The sequence below is a fragment of the Chrysemys picta genome, chromosome 1, assembly GCF_011386835.1.
Source record: "Chrysemys picta bellii isolate R12L10 chromosome 1, ASM1138683v2, whole genome shotgun sequence".
NCBI lineage: Eukaryota > Metazoa > Chordata > Testudines > Emydidae > Chrysemys > Chrysemys picta.
This window is the reverse complement of record NC_088791.1, coordinates 218,159,083-218,173,075: the sequence shown is the minus strand read 5'-3', so window position 1 is coordinate 218,173,075 and position 13,993 is coordinate 218,159,083. Positions and strand designations below refer to the sequence as shown.

At 40.5% G+C, this 13,993-nt stretch overlaps 1 protein-coding gene across 14 annotated transcripts in view; it reads left to right on the top strand.

The window, feature by feature from the left end:
• The window catches only part of REPS2 (RALBP1 associated Eps domain containing 2), a 142,732-nt gene that overhangs the window by 79,644 nt on the left and 49,095 nt on the right, over nt 1-13,993 (top strand). For all 14 annotated transcript variants that reach the window (XM_024110897.3, XM_042840160.2, XM_024110904.3 and 11 more), the window contains 2 exons: nt 4,691-4,733; nt 8,675-8,811. In XM_024110897.3, coding sequence (XP_023966665.2) covers nt 4,691-4,733; nt 8,675-8,811 — 180 coding nt within the window. The remainder of the gene's footprint in view (nt 1-4,690; nt 4,734-8,674; nt 8,812-13,993) is intronic.

Genomic DNA, 13,993 nt, shown 5'->3' with positions numbered 1-13,993 from the left:
TGACCATTATTTGCAAAGTTCATCTAAATTAGGATTTGAACTTGTCAAAAAGGTTCACCTACTGTATTTTTCTTCTGATTAATTTCTTAAGCACAAAGGACATTTTGTAATATAGCATATTGTAAAGTTCCATTTTTTTCTGCACACAAGATTGGGAAAAGTTGGTAATAATATAACTGTTGATGGAAACCCTTCCCAAACACAGAGTAAACCTTATATCTTGCCAGTAAGGGTTTTGAACAGTCTTCATTTTCACAGGAGCTGACTACCCATAATTCTCATAGAATTCTCTTAGCAATTTTGAAAATTAGACCTTGTGACAGGAAGTATGGTGCTATAGCTCTGGTGCCACAGTTCAGGCTGTAAATAGCTTTCCTTTCCTGTAGCTATTGATTCCCTTCCCACCCCTATCATCTTAGAAAGTTTTATTTCTGGAATGGCATATGTCAAAAATCGCTTGCTTGGTCCAGAAACTTCATACTTGTTCTGTTTATTTAACCTCAGTGAGAAGTGATGCCTTTTAAAATTAACCACTCAACCTTCCTAAAAATATTCCTTGCAAATCTCTGAATATTTGAAAACTTTATCAAAGTGTTTCTCAAACTGGGGTCGCCGCTTGTATAGGGAAAGCCCCTGGCGGGCCGGGCCGGTTTGTTTACTTGCCCCGTACACAGGTCCAGCCGATCGTGGCTCCCACTGGCCGCGGTTCGCCGTTGCAGGCCAGTGGGGCCTGCTGGAAGCGGCGGCCAGTAAGTCCCTCAGCCTGCACCGCTTCCAGCAGCCCCCATTGGCCTGGAGCAGCGAACCGCGGCCAGTGGGAGCCGCAATCGGCCGGACCTGCGGATGGGGCAAGTAAACAAACCGGCCCGGCCCGCCAGGGGCTTTCCCTATACAAGCGGCGACCCCAGTTTGAGAAACACTGCTTTATCAGGTCTCAGTAGAGCTTATAAATCTCAGTGGTTAACCACTTAGGTATTAGTGCAAATCTGGGTTTGCCCTTTAAAAAAAAAATTGAAGTTTCTCGTCCTTTTAATCATGAAGATATCCTTGATTAAGCAAACTGACCCCAAGGGCCTTTCTTAGTAGTTTATTAATGGCCCCTCAACAGCTGCGTGCCTCATTTTCAACTCTTTTTTTCCTGGCTCCTTCCCAAAAACACTTGGGAACTGCCAGATTTCCTATCTTCAGCTCATGTTTTTGACTGATTGCATGGTCTCCTACATACATACTTCCCTCTAGGAGGGAGAGTTAGTGGCAGAATCTTCATCTTTCTTTCTTTGCACTCTCCTGGGATTCCTGAATTTCAGTTTAGCAGGACTCCTAGCAGTACAGTTCGGAAAAACTGTCATTGCTCACACTTGTCCCCAAGCCACTGCAAGTTCTAGTCCCTCCCTCACCTTTTCTCCATGGAGATGGAATGGATGCTGCTGTATTGTTCTTTTGTGGCACAATTTTGTACCCCTGAAAAGGTTAGGGTTAGAGTCTTAATTCCCACTCCAAACCCCACAGAGGGAAAGGCAGCAGTAAAAAATCACAGTGGCTTTCCCTTTGTCTCCTTCTCCTGGATAGATGATGCAACTCTTTTCCTTCTCTGTCTCCTTTGTTACCTACTGCCCTTCAATCCCTTTCCCCTTACTTGGTGACTCCCTTTGAGTCCAAAGGGAAATAAATGGGATGAAATTTAAGAAGAAGAATTAGGTTTCATAAATCAGGGAAAAAAATGTTATGAAATCAATTAGACCAGAGGTCAGCAACCTTTCAGAAGTGGTGTGCCGAGTTTTCATTTATTCACTCTAATTTAAGGTTTCGCGTGCCAGTAATACATTTTAACGTTTTTAGAAGGTCTCTTTCTATAAGTCTATAATATATAACTAAACTATTGTTGTATGCAAAGTAAATAAGGCTTTTAAAATGTTTAAGAAGCTTCATTTAAAATTAAATTAAAATGCAGAGCCTCCTGGACTGGTGGCCAGGACACGGGCAGTGTGAGTGTCACTGAAAATCAGCTCGCGTTCCGCCTTCGGCACGTGTGCCATAGGTTGCCTACGCCTGAATTAGACTGTTGAATAGTCCACCAAGGAAGTAGTGGTAATCCATTACATTGAGTTATTTAAAACTGGACCGGACAAAGTACTAGAGAATATCCTTTAGGTACGTAGATGATGTTACAGAAGTTAAGAGGTGGAAAAGACCTGTTTTGTCAAGCCACAATAATTAGACAGTTTTCCTATAGTGATCATCAGTGTTTAAATATCATCATTGTTATCTTTAGGCTTCAGGACTAAAACTCCACTAAGATTAGAGTCCTGCAAATCTGAAGATATCTGCGGACCATGTTTGCGGATTACAGATCAGATGGAGATACACATTTTGAATCTGTGCAGGGCTCTAATTGAAATGAATAGGGAAAGTTCAGATCGCTCTTGGAACTATTGATTCAGGCTATCTGCCTGTGTTATAAACTCAGGAAAGACAGCATTTCATTGGTTCACATTTGGAAGGTTTTCTTCACAATCATAAAGATTAGTCATTTGAAGTCAATGCAAACTGTTTGATTCAGCACCTTTGAAAATCAGGCCACTTATTTAGGTGCCCCTATGAAATTACATTATTGAATTTGGGCACCCACATTTAAAAATGTTGGTCCTTAATTATTTCCAAATGATAGCTTAAATTCTGCTCTTGCTGCTTAAGCCAAGCACAAAGCAGCTCAGTGTGCTGCAGACTGTACGAGTGTTTTAGGATAGTCAAGAAATCCTTGTTTCTTTCTTTCTCTCCTCTACCACTTTAGCATATTACACCATTTACCGTATGGCTTTCAGTTCAGTCTTCAGTCTCTAAAGCAGACCCACCACACTCGTTAATTTTCCAAACCTGAACAGACTCCAAGACATTAGATTACAGCCCAAAGGCCCAGAATCTGCATTCTAAGATTCCAAAAAGAAATTAATTGAGAATTGCTAGTGTCCCTGACGTTTCTTTTGTGTTTTTCATGTGAGATGCAGGCTTATGTGCATTGGGGCAGTGGACTGAAATATTGTTACATTTTCTGGCAGTATCTCTGCAACTAATGATTGCACATACAAATAAACTGTTTTTCTTATTTAGGAGAAACAGAACAAATAGTTTCCCCCTCACTCCTGGCCCTCCCCGCCCCCCGGTTGAGTTATGGGTGTCATTGAATCTTAATCTTGAATTTCCTGACTTTCACTTGCTTAAAAAAAGGCCTTGACCATAACGCTGCATTGATATAGTTCTTTATTTAATACAATAATCAGTTCAAAATAGGATTCTGTCTTCCCTCTACAGCCCCATGTTCACCTCAACAAAACATAATTTGAGGACTCTGATGTCAATCTTCCCTATAGTTTTGTGGGGGTGATTTGAAGAAAACATAGATATTCTAAAAATATGGTTCACCTTGAATGATATAAAATGAGAAGGCAAATCTTTCAAAAATTATACATGTAATTTAAGTTATCATTGTCAGTACTGTCAAAATTGGGTCATAAGATTGTAGAAATCTGTTGCTAAAATTGTATTCTGTGGGTGTTTCAAACCTAAAAAAATATTCATTATTGCTCATTGTTAATGGTAATTCCTTCTCCTCTCTTCTTTTAGTTGCTAGTAAGAGTTGGTTACACTGGAATCTGGAATGATGCTTGTTAATGACATTAATCCACTGAGAGATTCATTCATAAGTGGTTTTCTTATTGAACATTAATCACTACCAGTTGCATCTGTATAGCCTCCATGCAGCGCTTCAGTCAATAATGTAAAACCCATGCAAACAACTTCTCTTATGAGGAAAAAGTGCATGTTTGTGGATCTACATTATGTTGCCTGCTATCTCATTTGTTCTGCATGTCTGTAAACACCCTAACTGGTATGTGGATATAAAAGAATAATACAAGCCATTAAAAAGTCAGCATTTGCCAACTGCCACCACAGGTAATCTAGGGTAAGAACAGATAGATATTGGAGTGTGGTAACTGTTGGCAAAATGCTGATTTTTCTGAAGGTAACAAATAACTCCGAAAGTCTCTCTCTAGTACCATCCCTCTGGATTCTCTTTAGCATTCTATCTAGTATAACAATTTTTTTTAAAAAGGAACTCACCTATGTTAGACTTTTAAAATTGATTACACTGGTGTAATACCCCAAGAATCTCTCTTTCAGGGAAGTAGATTTGAAAGCAATCACAAAGTTACATTTTTCAGGATTACTTTTTGCTTAGAGAGGAAACTCATAGAAAGGGATGTACATATATAAGGAATAGTTCTGAGAAGGTAAATCATTCACTGCTGTTTAACTGTTCTTGTTTTATGAGACAAGAAAAGTGACTAAAGGCAACAAATTTTAAATCAATAAAGAAAATACTTTTTAAACAACCCTGGAACTTATTGCTGCCAGGTGTAACTGAAGCCAAGAGTTGGAATAGTCGGTCTCAATGGGATTAAAAAAAAGAACTAGAGATTTATGTAGATGATGAGAACATTCACTGTTACAGATGGGGAGTGAGGAGTGAAAACAATCAAATCCTCATTATTATGCAGGGATAGGCATCACTCTGACATCCTCCATTTGTTTGTAATTAATTCTAACTACCTATCATTCTGCAGATAGAGAAACCTCCTCTTCTTTTTTTTTTTTTTTTTAATGTTTTTAACAAGTAATCTGTTGGTTTCAGTTGTTCAGGAATCGAACACACTCAAGGCAAGACCAAGATCCAGGTACTTGTTTCTATTTCTGTCAAAGAAATATTCCCATCTGAAGAGATCTTCAACAGTCTATTATTTAAACATCAAACTCTGTAGGAGTGAAGGTGTTGGTATTGCATTTTATTAACTGCGGTGGAAATAGAAGCCACCCTAATGTCATGTTGGGAGACCCAGCATCCCATTTCAGGAACAGCCTTGAGACTTCATCTAATTGAAGGTTGAATGCTACATATGGATAGCCACATTGGACAATCTAGAGAGCACCAATAATGGCAGCATCTGATGCGGCTGAGTGTGTCCTGTCTTTTTAATTGTGTAGTATCACATCTAACAGTAACCAGTTGGTGTGTGGAAGAACATGGTGTATGGTTCATATAAGAATGTGGATTAAAAATTAAAGCTGCTAAGATTGGTTACTTGCTGGGAATGAAAAAGGCAACTCATGTCTGAAAATATTGTGTAATCAAAAATACAATAACTGTGTTAAGCATTGTTTTTGGCTGATCAGCATTCTGGTATGCCCACAGCTTGTATTATACTTTAGGCTGTCTATTTCAGCCAGTCAGATTAACTACTTTAGTGCTTCATTTCTTTCTCTAATGTAATGAATGTGTAATCATGAGTCTCTTCCTCATAAAGCCTATAATTAATTGAACAAAAAAAAAGAAGAAGGAGAAGGAGAAAAAAAGAGCCTGGCAGAGAAGGAGGATAAACCAAAGAATGGGAAAAACTAAAAGAAATAAACACTTTGAAATTAAACTAAAGGCTATAGAGAACAAAATTATATGCTTGCCTGTTTAGAGTTTGTTTCAAAGATTGTAGATGTATCCTCAAAAGCCAGGAGTTGTAAAAGTACTAAGCAGACTTCTCTGCAGCAGATGTATTTTTGCTCCCGAAGAGGCAGTAAATTGAGGGGTGGGAGGGAAAGGAATTTGACTGGCCTACTACAGCAAAGCAGTACACTGGTGCTGAAGACAGACAGTATTTGCAGGACAGAAGTTTGATATACTTCACGGTTGGAAAAAAGTATTGAGAGGGAAAGAATATGAATTAATATCTAATGGGATAGTAAAGTGAGTAGTAGAAAATAAAACAAGGAAAACGCACTTGGGACAGGTATGCAAAAACTGGAAATGAATTAGTCGGAGAAGAGGAACGCAAGGTTGATGTGATGTGATAAGGAAATTTTTACTTCGGGAGAGCTGAGTTTACTTTGCATAAGAAAATGTGATTTGTTGGTGTTCTCAGTCCCTACTAGCTGTTTAGCCACATGACAGAATCACCATGTAACTAGACACAGATAGATTTTTGGTCATGAGTTGGAATAGAATGGCAGGGTAGGGCTGAGAGACATGGCTGACCGAGTCTGTGTCCAGGAAGATTGCACAGCACCTGCACGCTTTGTGCCCAACTCAAGCTGGAGCATTTACGGTCTTAAAATTCACTTAATTGTGGTTTAAAATCATAAAATGGGGAAAAAATCATAAATTACTTTGAAAAGAAAATCATGTGACTAAGGGACTTCGACATAATACTTCAAAAGTATGGATTAAGTTCATTTTTAACCTCAGAACCCCTGTCTAGCATGTATTGCATAACCCACTGGTCTGTATGTGTTTACGTGTTCCCCTCTGTGCCTGATCCACAGAGGAGATGAGTAGAGATGTGTAGAGGACAGAAGTTCCATTTTGCAAAGGATTTCGAAGTTTCAGAATTTGGCTTTGTTTTAATTAGGAACAAAACCTGAACATTTTGAAATTCTGTGCAGAGGAAAATTCAAAAATCCCCCCCCCCCCTTTGATTTTGATTTCATTTAAATAATGTTGCAATAGGATATTGACTATTTTAAAATTAAATTCCTGCAAAATAGACGGCATTTAGAGTTTGATAGAACTGCAGATTGTGACAAATATGGTTCCCTTGAAGTTTATCTGACCAACTCTAGAGAGGAGTCTGTTACTGCTCTTAGCTTAGTTCAATCTATAAAGGTCATGCTTTTAGTTCTGGGGGTCCCCAGTTCAATCCCTGGTGTCAATCAATATGGTGGCCTTTAAGTAGCATTGTATTAACTCTGCAAGGCCAGATGCATTTTTGCCTCCTAGGCATACTTTACAGTTCCTTACAATGAATGATAAAGTATAAAGCTGCCTATTTTTTCTCCAATATAGCTCCCCTTCCATTGTTTATTGTATATATTTGAAGTGCAATATTTTAAGGGCCTAACCCAAAGCCCTCTGACTTTCATGGGTTTTGGATCAGGTTTTAAATGAGTTGGGTTGGAGGATTTTAAACCCTGGGGTGAAAAATGCAGTGGAAGCAAAGGCAACATGTTGCATGTGAACTCTGAAACAAGTTTGGTTTTACCTCATATGTTTATTGGTTTAATCAAAAATATAAGATTGAAGTTGCCAGTGTCCAACCTGTTAACAAAGAGTTGCCTACTAACTACTGCCAGTTTGGCAAAAGCTGCTGATCCCTTTTCCCATTAGTTGGAGTTTTTGCCTGTTGTTGATGAATCTTTTTTTGTCTTGCTTGTCATGCATAATATGTTATAGTAAGTATAATACTTCATGTTGTCAATTCTGATTTGAGTAAAGTCTGCAGGCTCGCAAAAAAACCTTGTGACTCCAACAGCAGAAATGATTGGACTGCACTCAAGATAATGATATTTGTTAAAAGTGTTTAGAAAATACGTTGCATAATACACAGGCAGTATCATGAAAATGGATCATTGTGAAACCTTTCAGTGAATTCAAGTGATACATATATTGCACCTATGAATAGATAGTCACATTCCAGTTTAAGGCATGGTAATGTGAGTTCAAATAGTTTTGCCTTGTTGTCCTACCACTTAATTATTAGTTTAGGTCCCCAAATTACCAACTAGCTAGCTCATTGGCTGAAGGAGAATCATGTGATCTGAACCAGACAGCTCAGATTGTCTCTGCTGCAACAGATTTAGGGCAAAAAAAACCTGGGCTTGTCTGGCCTGATTGCTCAAGGAGGTACAGATTTCTCCTCCCTGAAACAGTGAGGGCAGGCAGTGTTTCTAATGCTGCCCTCCCACAAGAATTCCAGTAGAGAAAGACAGCTTTTTAATTTCCCCAGTGGTCTGTAGGAGCCCCATAAGCAGGTGCTGTGAGGGTGAACTGAATAAGACTGGGCACCTTTTTGGCCAGTCCCACTCAGCTGCAGACCCTACAAAGGAGGTGGGGTTGCAGGCATGTTGCACTGTTACAGATCCTCTCAGGGAGATTTTGCATTGCCAGCAGTCCTGTGTCTGGGGTTATGCTGGCAGAATACATCAAAACTGCAGGCTGAAAGTAGGCTCCTGCCAGGACACCTTGTTATTTTAAGTACTACAACTTATGTTACAGTTAATGCAACATTTTGGCTGCATTTATTTATTTTTGTGCTTTCAGAATTCTGCCATATTGTAGGAAATAAATATCATAGTGGAAATGCTTCAGAAGCAAGTTAGCACTTTTAATATACTCCTAGCGGCAGCCAGAGCCCAACATGTTGAGAGTTCAAATTAAAGTTTATGGAGAAGGAGAGGAAGAAAGTCGGTAGAGAGGAAAGAAATTTTCATTCAGGTGTATTCAAGATAGTTACTATAATTATTCTGCTGTTGGCTGAGGTCACATGACCCTCTGAGTTAAAGGAGTGGAGCCTGAAACTATAAAACTAAAACAATGAGGCTAAAAGGCATTTTTAATACTTGTTCAGTGTGTTGAAAAGTAACCCTCCCACTCTCTAGAGCAATAGTGCCCTCCGTCTGTACCATCTAATATTATATCCCACCACCATCAGCTGCCCTTTCAATCCATGAGGCAATGATTTTCCACTGTAAAGCTCAACTCCAGTCAATATTTACTACATTTGTACAAATGAATGGTCTAAAAATATCAGTTGATTTTATTTTCCTTTGAGATTCTTTTATTTTCCTTTAGGTCCTATTCCAGCACATCTATTGAAGATGCAATGAAAAAGGGGGAAGAGCCCCCTATGCCACCACCAAGGCCGCAGAAATCACATTCCAGAGCCTCCTCCTTGGACCTAAATAAAATCTTCCAGCAAAACACACAAGGTAAACATTCTTATTGCTTATCATTCAGGTTCTAGTGCGATAGGTGCTTCAGAAATACATCTATTCTAAATAGCTAGCTATCCTTAATAAATATTTACATATACAACTGTTAATGTTACCAATATATTTCTGCATCAGATGTTGAGAAGATAATCTTATATATTTTCTTTGTTGTTCACTGAGGCTATGATTCAGGAAAGGATTCCTTTTCAGGAAAGCAGGAAGTCCCATGGAAGGCAATGGGATTTAAGCACATCCTTAAGTGTTTTCCCTCAATAGGGAGGCACTTAAACACATAGTTTCATAGCTAACATATTGTTAGAAAACATGTATGGCAGCACAACATTATTTAATGTTATTAAACAAAAAACAAAAAGTTCAGTATTGGTGTTAGCAAGTAGTAAAATTATACAACACTGTGCATATGGTCTGATCTTTTCTTCTTATAAAACAGTTCACTGATGACTAAGCTTTCAAGCTTTGGCATCTGAAGAAGTGAGGTTCTTACCCACGAAAGCTTATGCTCCCAATACTTCTGTTAGTCTTAAAGGTGCCACAGGACCCTCTATTGCTTTTTAAGCTTTCAAGATAACACATTTTTCAAACATAGCGCAAGCAGTTTTTGCAATGAAAGAAAGCAGCTGGAACAGCTTTAGTGTCTTGAAGCAGAAGTTTTCCAAAACTGATTGAGCAAGATATCCTTAGGTACAGTTTTCTGCCCAACATCAGATGTATAGGCCATTAGTGTATTTACTCAGGGGAAAATAGGTGCATTTCTGCATAGGTTTGTACATAACAGTATCTTGGGGCTCCATCTTGCTAGACTCTAGGCACACACAATGAAATGTTGGTGTCTCCTCCAAACAGTGTACAATTCTAAGTAAAATAATTCTTATGTGAAGGAGACCCTTTAAATATGGATCTTCCCTTCCCCACATGGAAAAGAGTCAGTTGCCTTCTGCAGAGACTTCTGAGAGTCTGGCAATCCAGGGAAAGGAAGGGATGGGTAGTGGCTAGGGCTAGGGCTGTAGGAGTGTGATTGGGGCAAGAGCAGGGATGTACATGGGGTTGCTCATTGTTCCCCCACACCAGCATGCCCTTAAACGTTTCTCGTAGAAAACTAATTCAACCAGAAAATGTATTAGCCACATGTGGATTTGGGATTTGCCACCATCCTTAGTGCGAAACTCTGGGTACCACCACCAGCTGGGGAAGTTCTTACAGCATAGATCTGTCAGAGCCATGCTGCAAGGTGGGGAAGTTCAGGCTTGAAATTAGACGAAGGTTTCTGACCGTCAGAGGGGTGAAATATTGGAACGGCCTTCCGAGGGAAACGGTGGGGGCGACGGACCTGTCTGGTTTTAAGATTAAGTTAGATAAGTTTATGGAGGGAATGGTTTAATGGTAAAATATAGTAGCCAAGGAAAACCAAGCAATGGTACGTAAATAGTATAATGGCCAACAGGGGTCGGACTAGAGACTCTTGCCTACATGCTCGGGGTCTTACTGATCGCCATATTTGGGGTCGGGAAGGAATTTTCCTCCAGGGTAAATTGGCTGAGCCTCTGGAGGTTTTTCACCTTCCTCCGCAGCATGGGGCAGGGATCACTAGCAGGAGGGTCTCTGCCGATTGAAGTCACTAAAACACAGGATTGGGGACTTCAACGGCAGAGTCCAGGGAAGGGTTTTGTGGCCTGCAGCATGCAGGGGGTCAGACCAGATGATCATAATGGTCCCTTCTGACCTTAAAGTCTATGAGTCTATGAGGTGGAGGGAGTGTGCCTCCATGTGGGCGGATAAAGGATGAAGCTAAATATAAAACAGGCCAGGGCAATAATCACAGAATCGTGGGACTGGAAGGGATCTTTAGAGGACATTTAGTCCTGTCCTCTGCACTCATGGCAGGACTAAGTATTATCTAGACCAGTGTTTCCCAAACTTGGGACGCCGCTTGTTTAGGGAAAGCCCCTGGCGGGCCAGGCCAGTTTGTTTACCTGCCGCGTCCGCAGGTCCGGCCGATCGCGGCTCCCACTGACCTGTTTTTCCCCTTAGACTTGCTTCCCAAGGAATCTTAATTTCCAACTCTGAGTTTGCTAAAGTCTGCCTTCTTGAAATCCATTTTCTTTATTATGCTGTTTTCCCTCCTACAATTCCTTAGAATCATGAACTCTATCATTTCATGGTCACTTTTACCTAAGCTGCCTTCCACTTTCAGATTCTCAGCCATTTCTTCCCGATTTGTCAAAATCAAATCTGGAACAGCCTCTACCCTAGTAGCTTTCTCCACCTTCTGAAATAAAAATTGTCTCCAATACATTCCAAGAACTTGTTGGCTAATCTGTGCCCTACTGAATTATTTTCCCAACAGATGTTCCCCATCACCACCAAGTCCTGTGCTTTGGATGATTTTGTTAGTTTATAAAAAGCCTCATCCACCTTGTCTTTCTGGTTAGGTGATCTGTAGTAGACCCCTACCATGACATCACCCTTGTTTTTTATCCCTTTTATCCTAGCCGGAGACTTTCAGCAAGTCTGTCTCCTCAGCTTCAGTCCAAGTATATACATGTTTAATATATAAGGCAACACTTCCTCCCTTTTTTATCCTGCCTGTTCTTCCTGAGCAAGCTGTACCCTTCTATACTAGTATTCCAGTCATGTGTATTATCCCACTATGTGATGCCAACAGTCATAGTTGTGTTTATTAACTAGCATTTCTAGTTCTTCCTGCTTATTCCCCATACTTCTTGCATTAGTATGCAGACATCTAAGATACTGAATTGATTCCCCCCTATGTTCCCTTTTGTTTCTCCCTTATCCCTGCTAGAACAGCCCATGCTTCCCCCCAGATACCGACCCTTCTCCCAGGTCTCCATATTTTTGACTACCTGTGAGCTTTTGTCTCCTGCCCCCATCCACCCTAGTTTAAATCTCATATCACTAGATTAGCTAGTCTGTATCCAAACATACTTTCCCCCTTCCTTGAAAGGTGGACCCCATCTCTACTTAGCAGTCCTTCTTCTGGAAACAGCATCCCATGGTCAAGGAAGCCGAAGTCCTCTTGCTGACACCATACTTGCAGCCAGGCATTCACCTCCAGGATGCATCTGTCTCTGCTAGGGCCCCTACCCTTGACTGGAAGGATCGAAGAGAACACCACCTGCGCTCCCAACTCCCTCACACTGCGGTACTCCCAGAGCCCTGTAGTCACTTCTGATCTGCTGAGGGTCATACCTCGCAGTATCATTAGTGCCCACGTGGATGAGTAGAATGGGGTAGTAGTCAGAGGGCTGAAAGATTCTCATATCACCATGTAACTAGACACAGATAGATAGATTTTTGGTCATGATTTGGCTGGAAGATTCTCGACAGTCCCTCCATACGTCTCGGATACAGGTCTCTGGCAGGCTGCATAATTCCCGGGATGCCATGTCAGGCTGACAGATGGATGCCTCCGTCTCCTCAGATGAGAGTGACCAACCACCACTACCTTATGTTTCCTCCGGGGAGTGGTGGCTGTGATCCTTCCAGCCTTGGGGGTTCATAGCTTCTCCTTCTCCACCTTTGGGGGCGATTCCTCATCGCTCGTTGCCAGGGCAGTGTATCGGTTTTCCATCACCAGGGTGGGTGGGATGGGAGAAGGGGTGGCACACTGCCTGCTGACAGAAGTAGCCATCAGCCTCCCTGTGACAGGACACTAGACACATTTAAAAACAATTTTACAAAATCTGAAACTAGATAATGATTAAAAAACAGGAAAATAGATAATGTTTAGAAAATAGAAAAGAACAATAATTAGAAAATGAGATGGCTTAAAAACTGAAAAAGAAAAGACATGAATAAAAATGATAAATGGACATGAAAAAATATACTAAAATAGTATAAAATGTATTAAAATAAGTTTATGGGCAAGGGATTTAAAAATAAAGCAAGTTTAGAAGGCAGTCTGCTTTACATCACTTCAGGCATTTTCCTTTCTTGCTTGTTTTGCCTTTCCATTTTAGGGCCTGACCCAGCACATATGTAGGTGAGTAACTTTACTCTCGTGAGTGAGTTACTCTCTGTGTGTTTGTAAATTGAGCCCCCTGAAGTGTGAACACTTCATGGCTGGCAATATTTTTTTCTGTATGCTTGGAAAGTGCTTAATTCATTTTTGGATGCTCCTGCAATATATATTAATATGACATAACATTATGTATGATTAACATATGAAATGTGCATGTCTATATTAAGAGCCTGAGTGTCTATAAAGGGGTGTGTGTGTATATCACACACTTGGACACAATTCGAGGAGTAAGGCCTCATTTTCAGAATCATGCATTATATTTTAGTTTGGGAGAGCCAGAACGATTTTTTTTTCTTACCCTGACAGCATTACGCACTTGCTAATGTGAAAATCTGTTGTCATGAAAGACGCATAAAAGTGAGAAGGAAGACAGCTGCCAAGGAATACAATAAACATCATTCTAAAGTTTCTAGTAATTTTAGTTTGAGGCGCTACTCCTCTTTCATGTTAAAAACCATACTAAATTCTTTATTAATAAAACTGTTTATGGCACCTCACAACTGAATGCATTATGGCAATTTTATTCAATAAAAATATGTCACTGTCATTTCGTTAGAAGGGCACAGCTTGCTGTTCTTATATTTTGAGCTAAAGAATACTAAGTGCCCGGTATAGACTGAAGATAAATAAAATCAGCAGCCACACTCCTGCATGTTAATCATAGAATGCTGGAAAGTAGAAATGGAGGAGATCCATTAGACTATGTTGGGCTTGATCATGCCAGGTACTGAGCACTTTCTGAGAGTGGTGGAGTGCCCCCTCAGCTCCTTCGGGATCATTGAGGGTTCAGGGCAAGATTGAGTCCTTGCTGTATGAATGTATATACTTGTGTTACATAGCATCTAATTGGCCCCAATCAGAGGTCAGGGCCCCATTGTGCTAGGCACTCTACATACACACACATGCACAACCAAAAAAGTCCCCTTGGTAATGCAGGTGTAACATGAACAGCCATACTGGGTCAGACCAGTGGTCCATCTAGTCCAGTAGCCTGTCTTCCGACAGTGGCCAGTGCCAGGTGCTTCAGAGAGAATGAACAGATCAGGCAGTCATCAAGTGATCAATCCCCTGTCGTCCACACCCAGCTTCTGGCAATCGGAGGCTAGGGACACCCAGAGC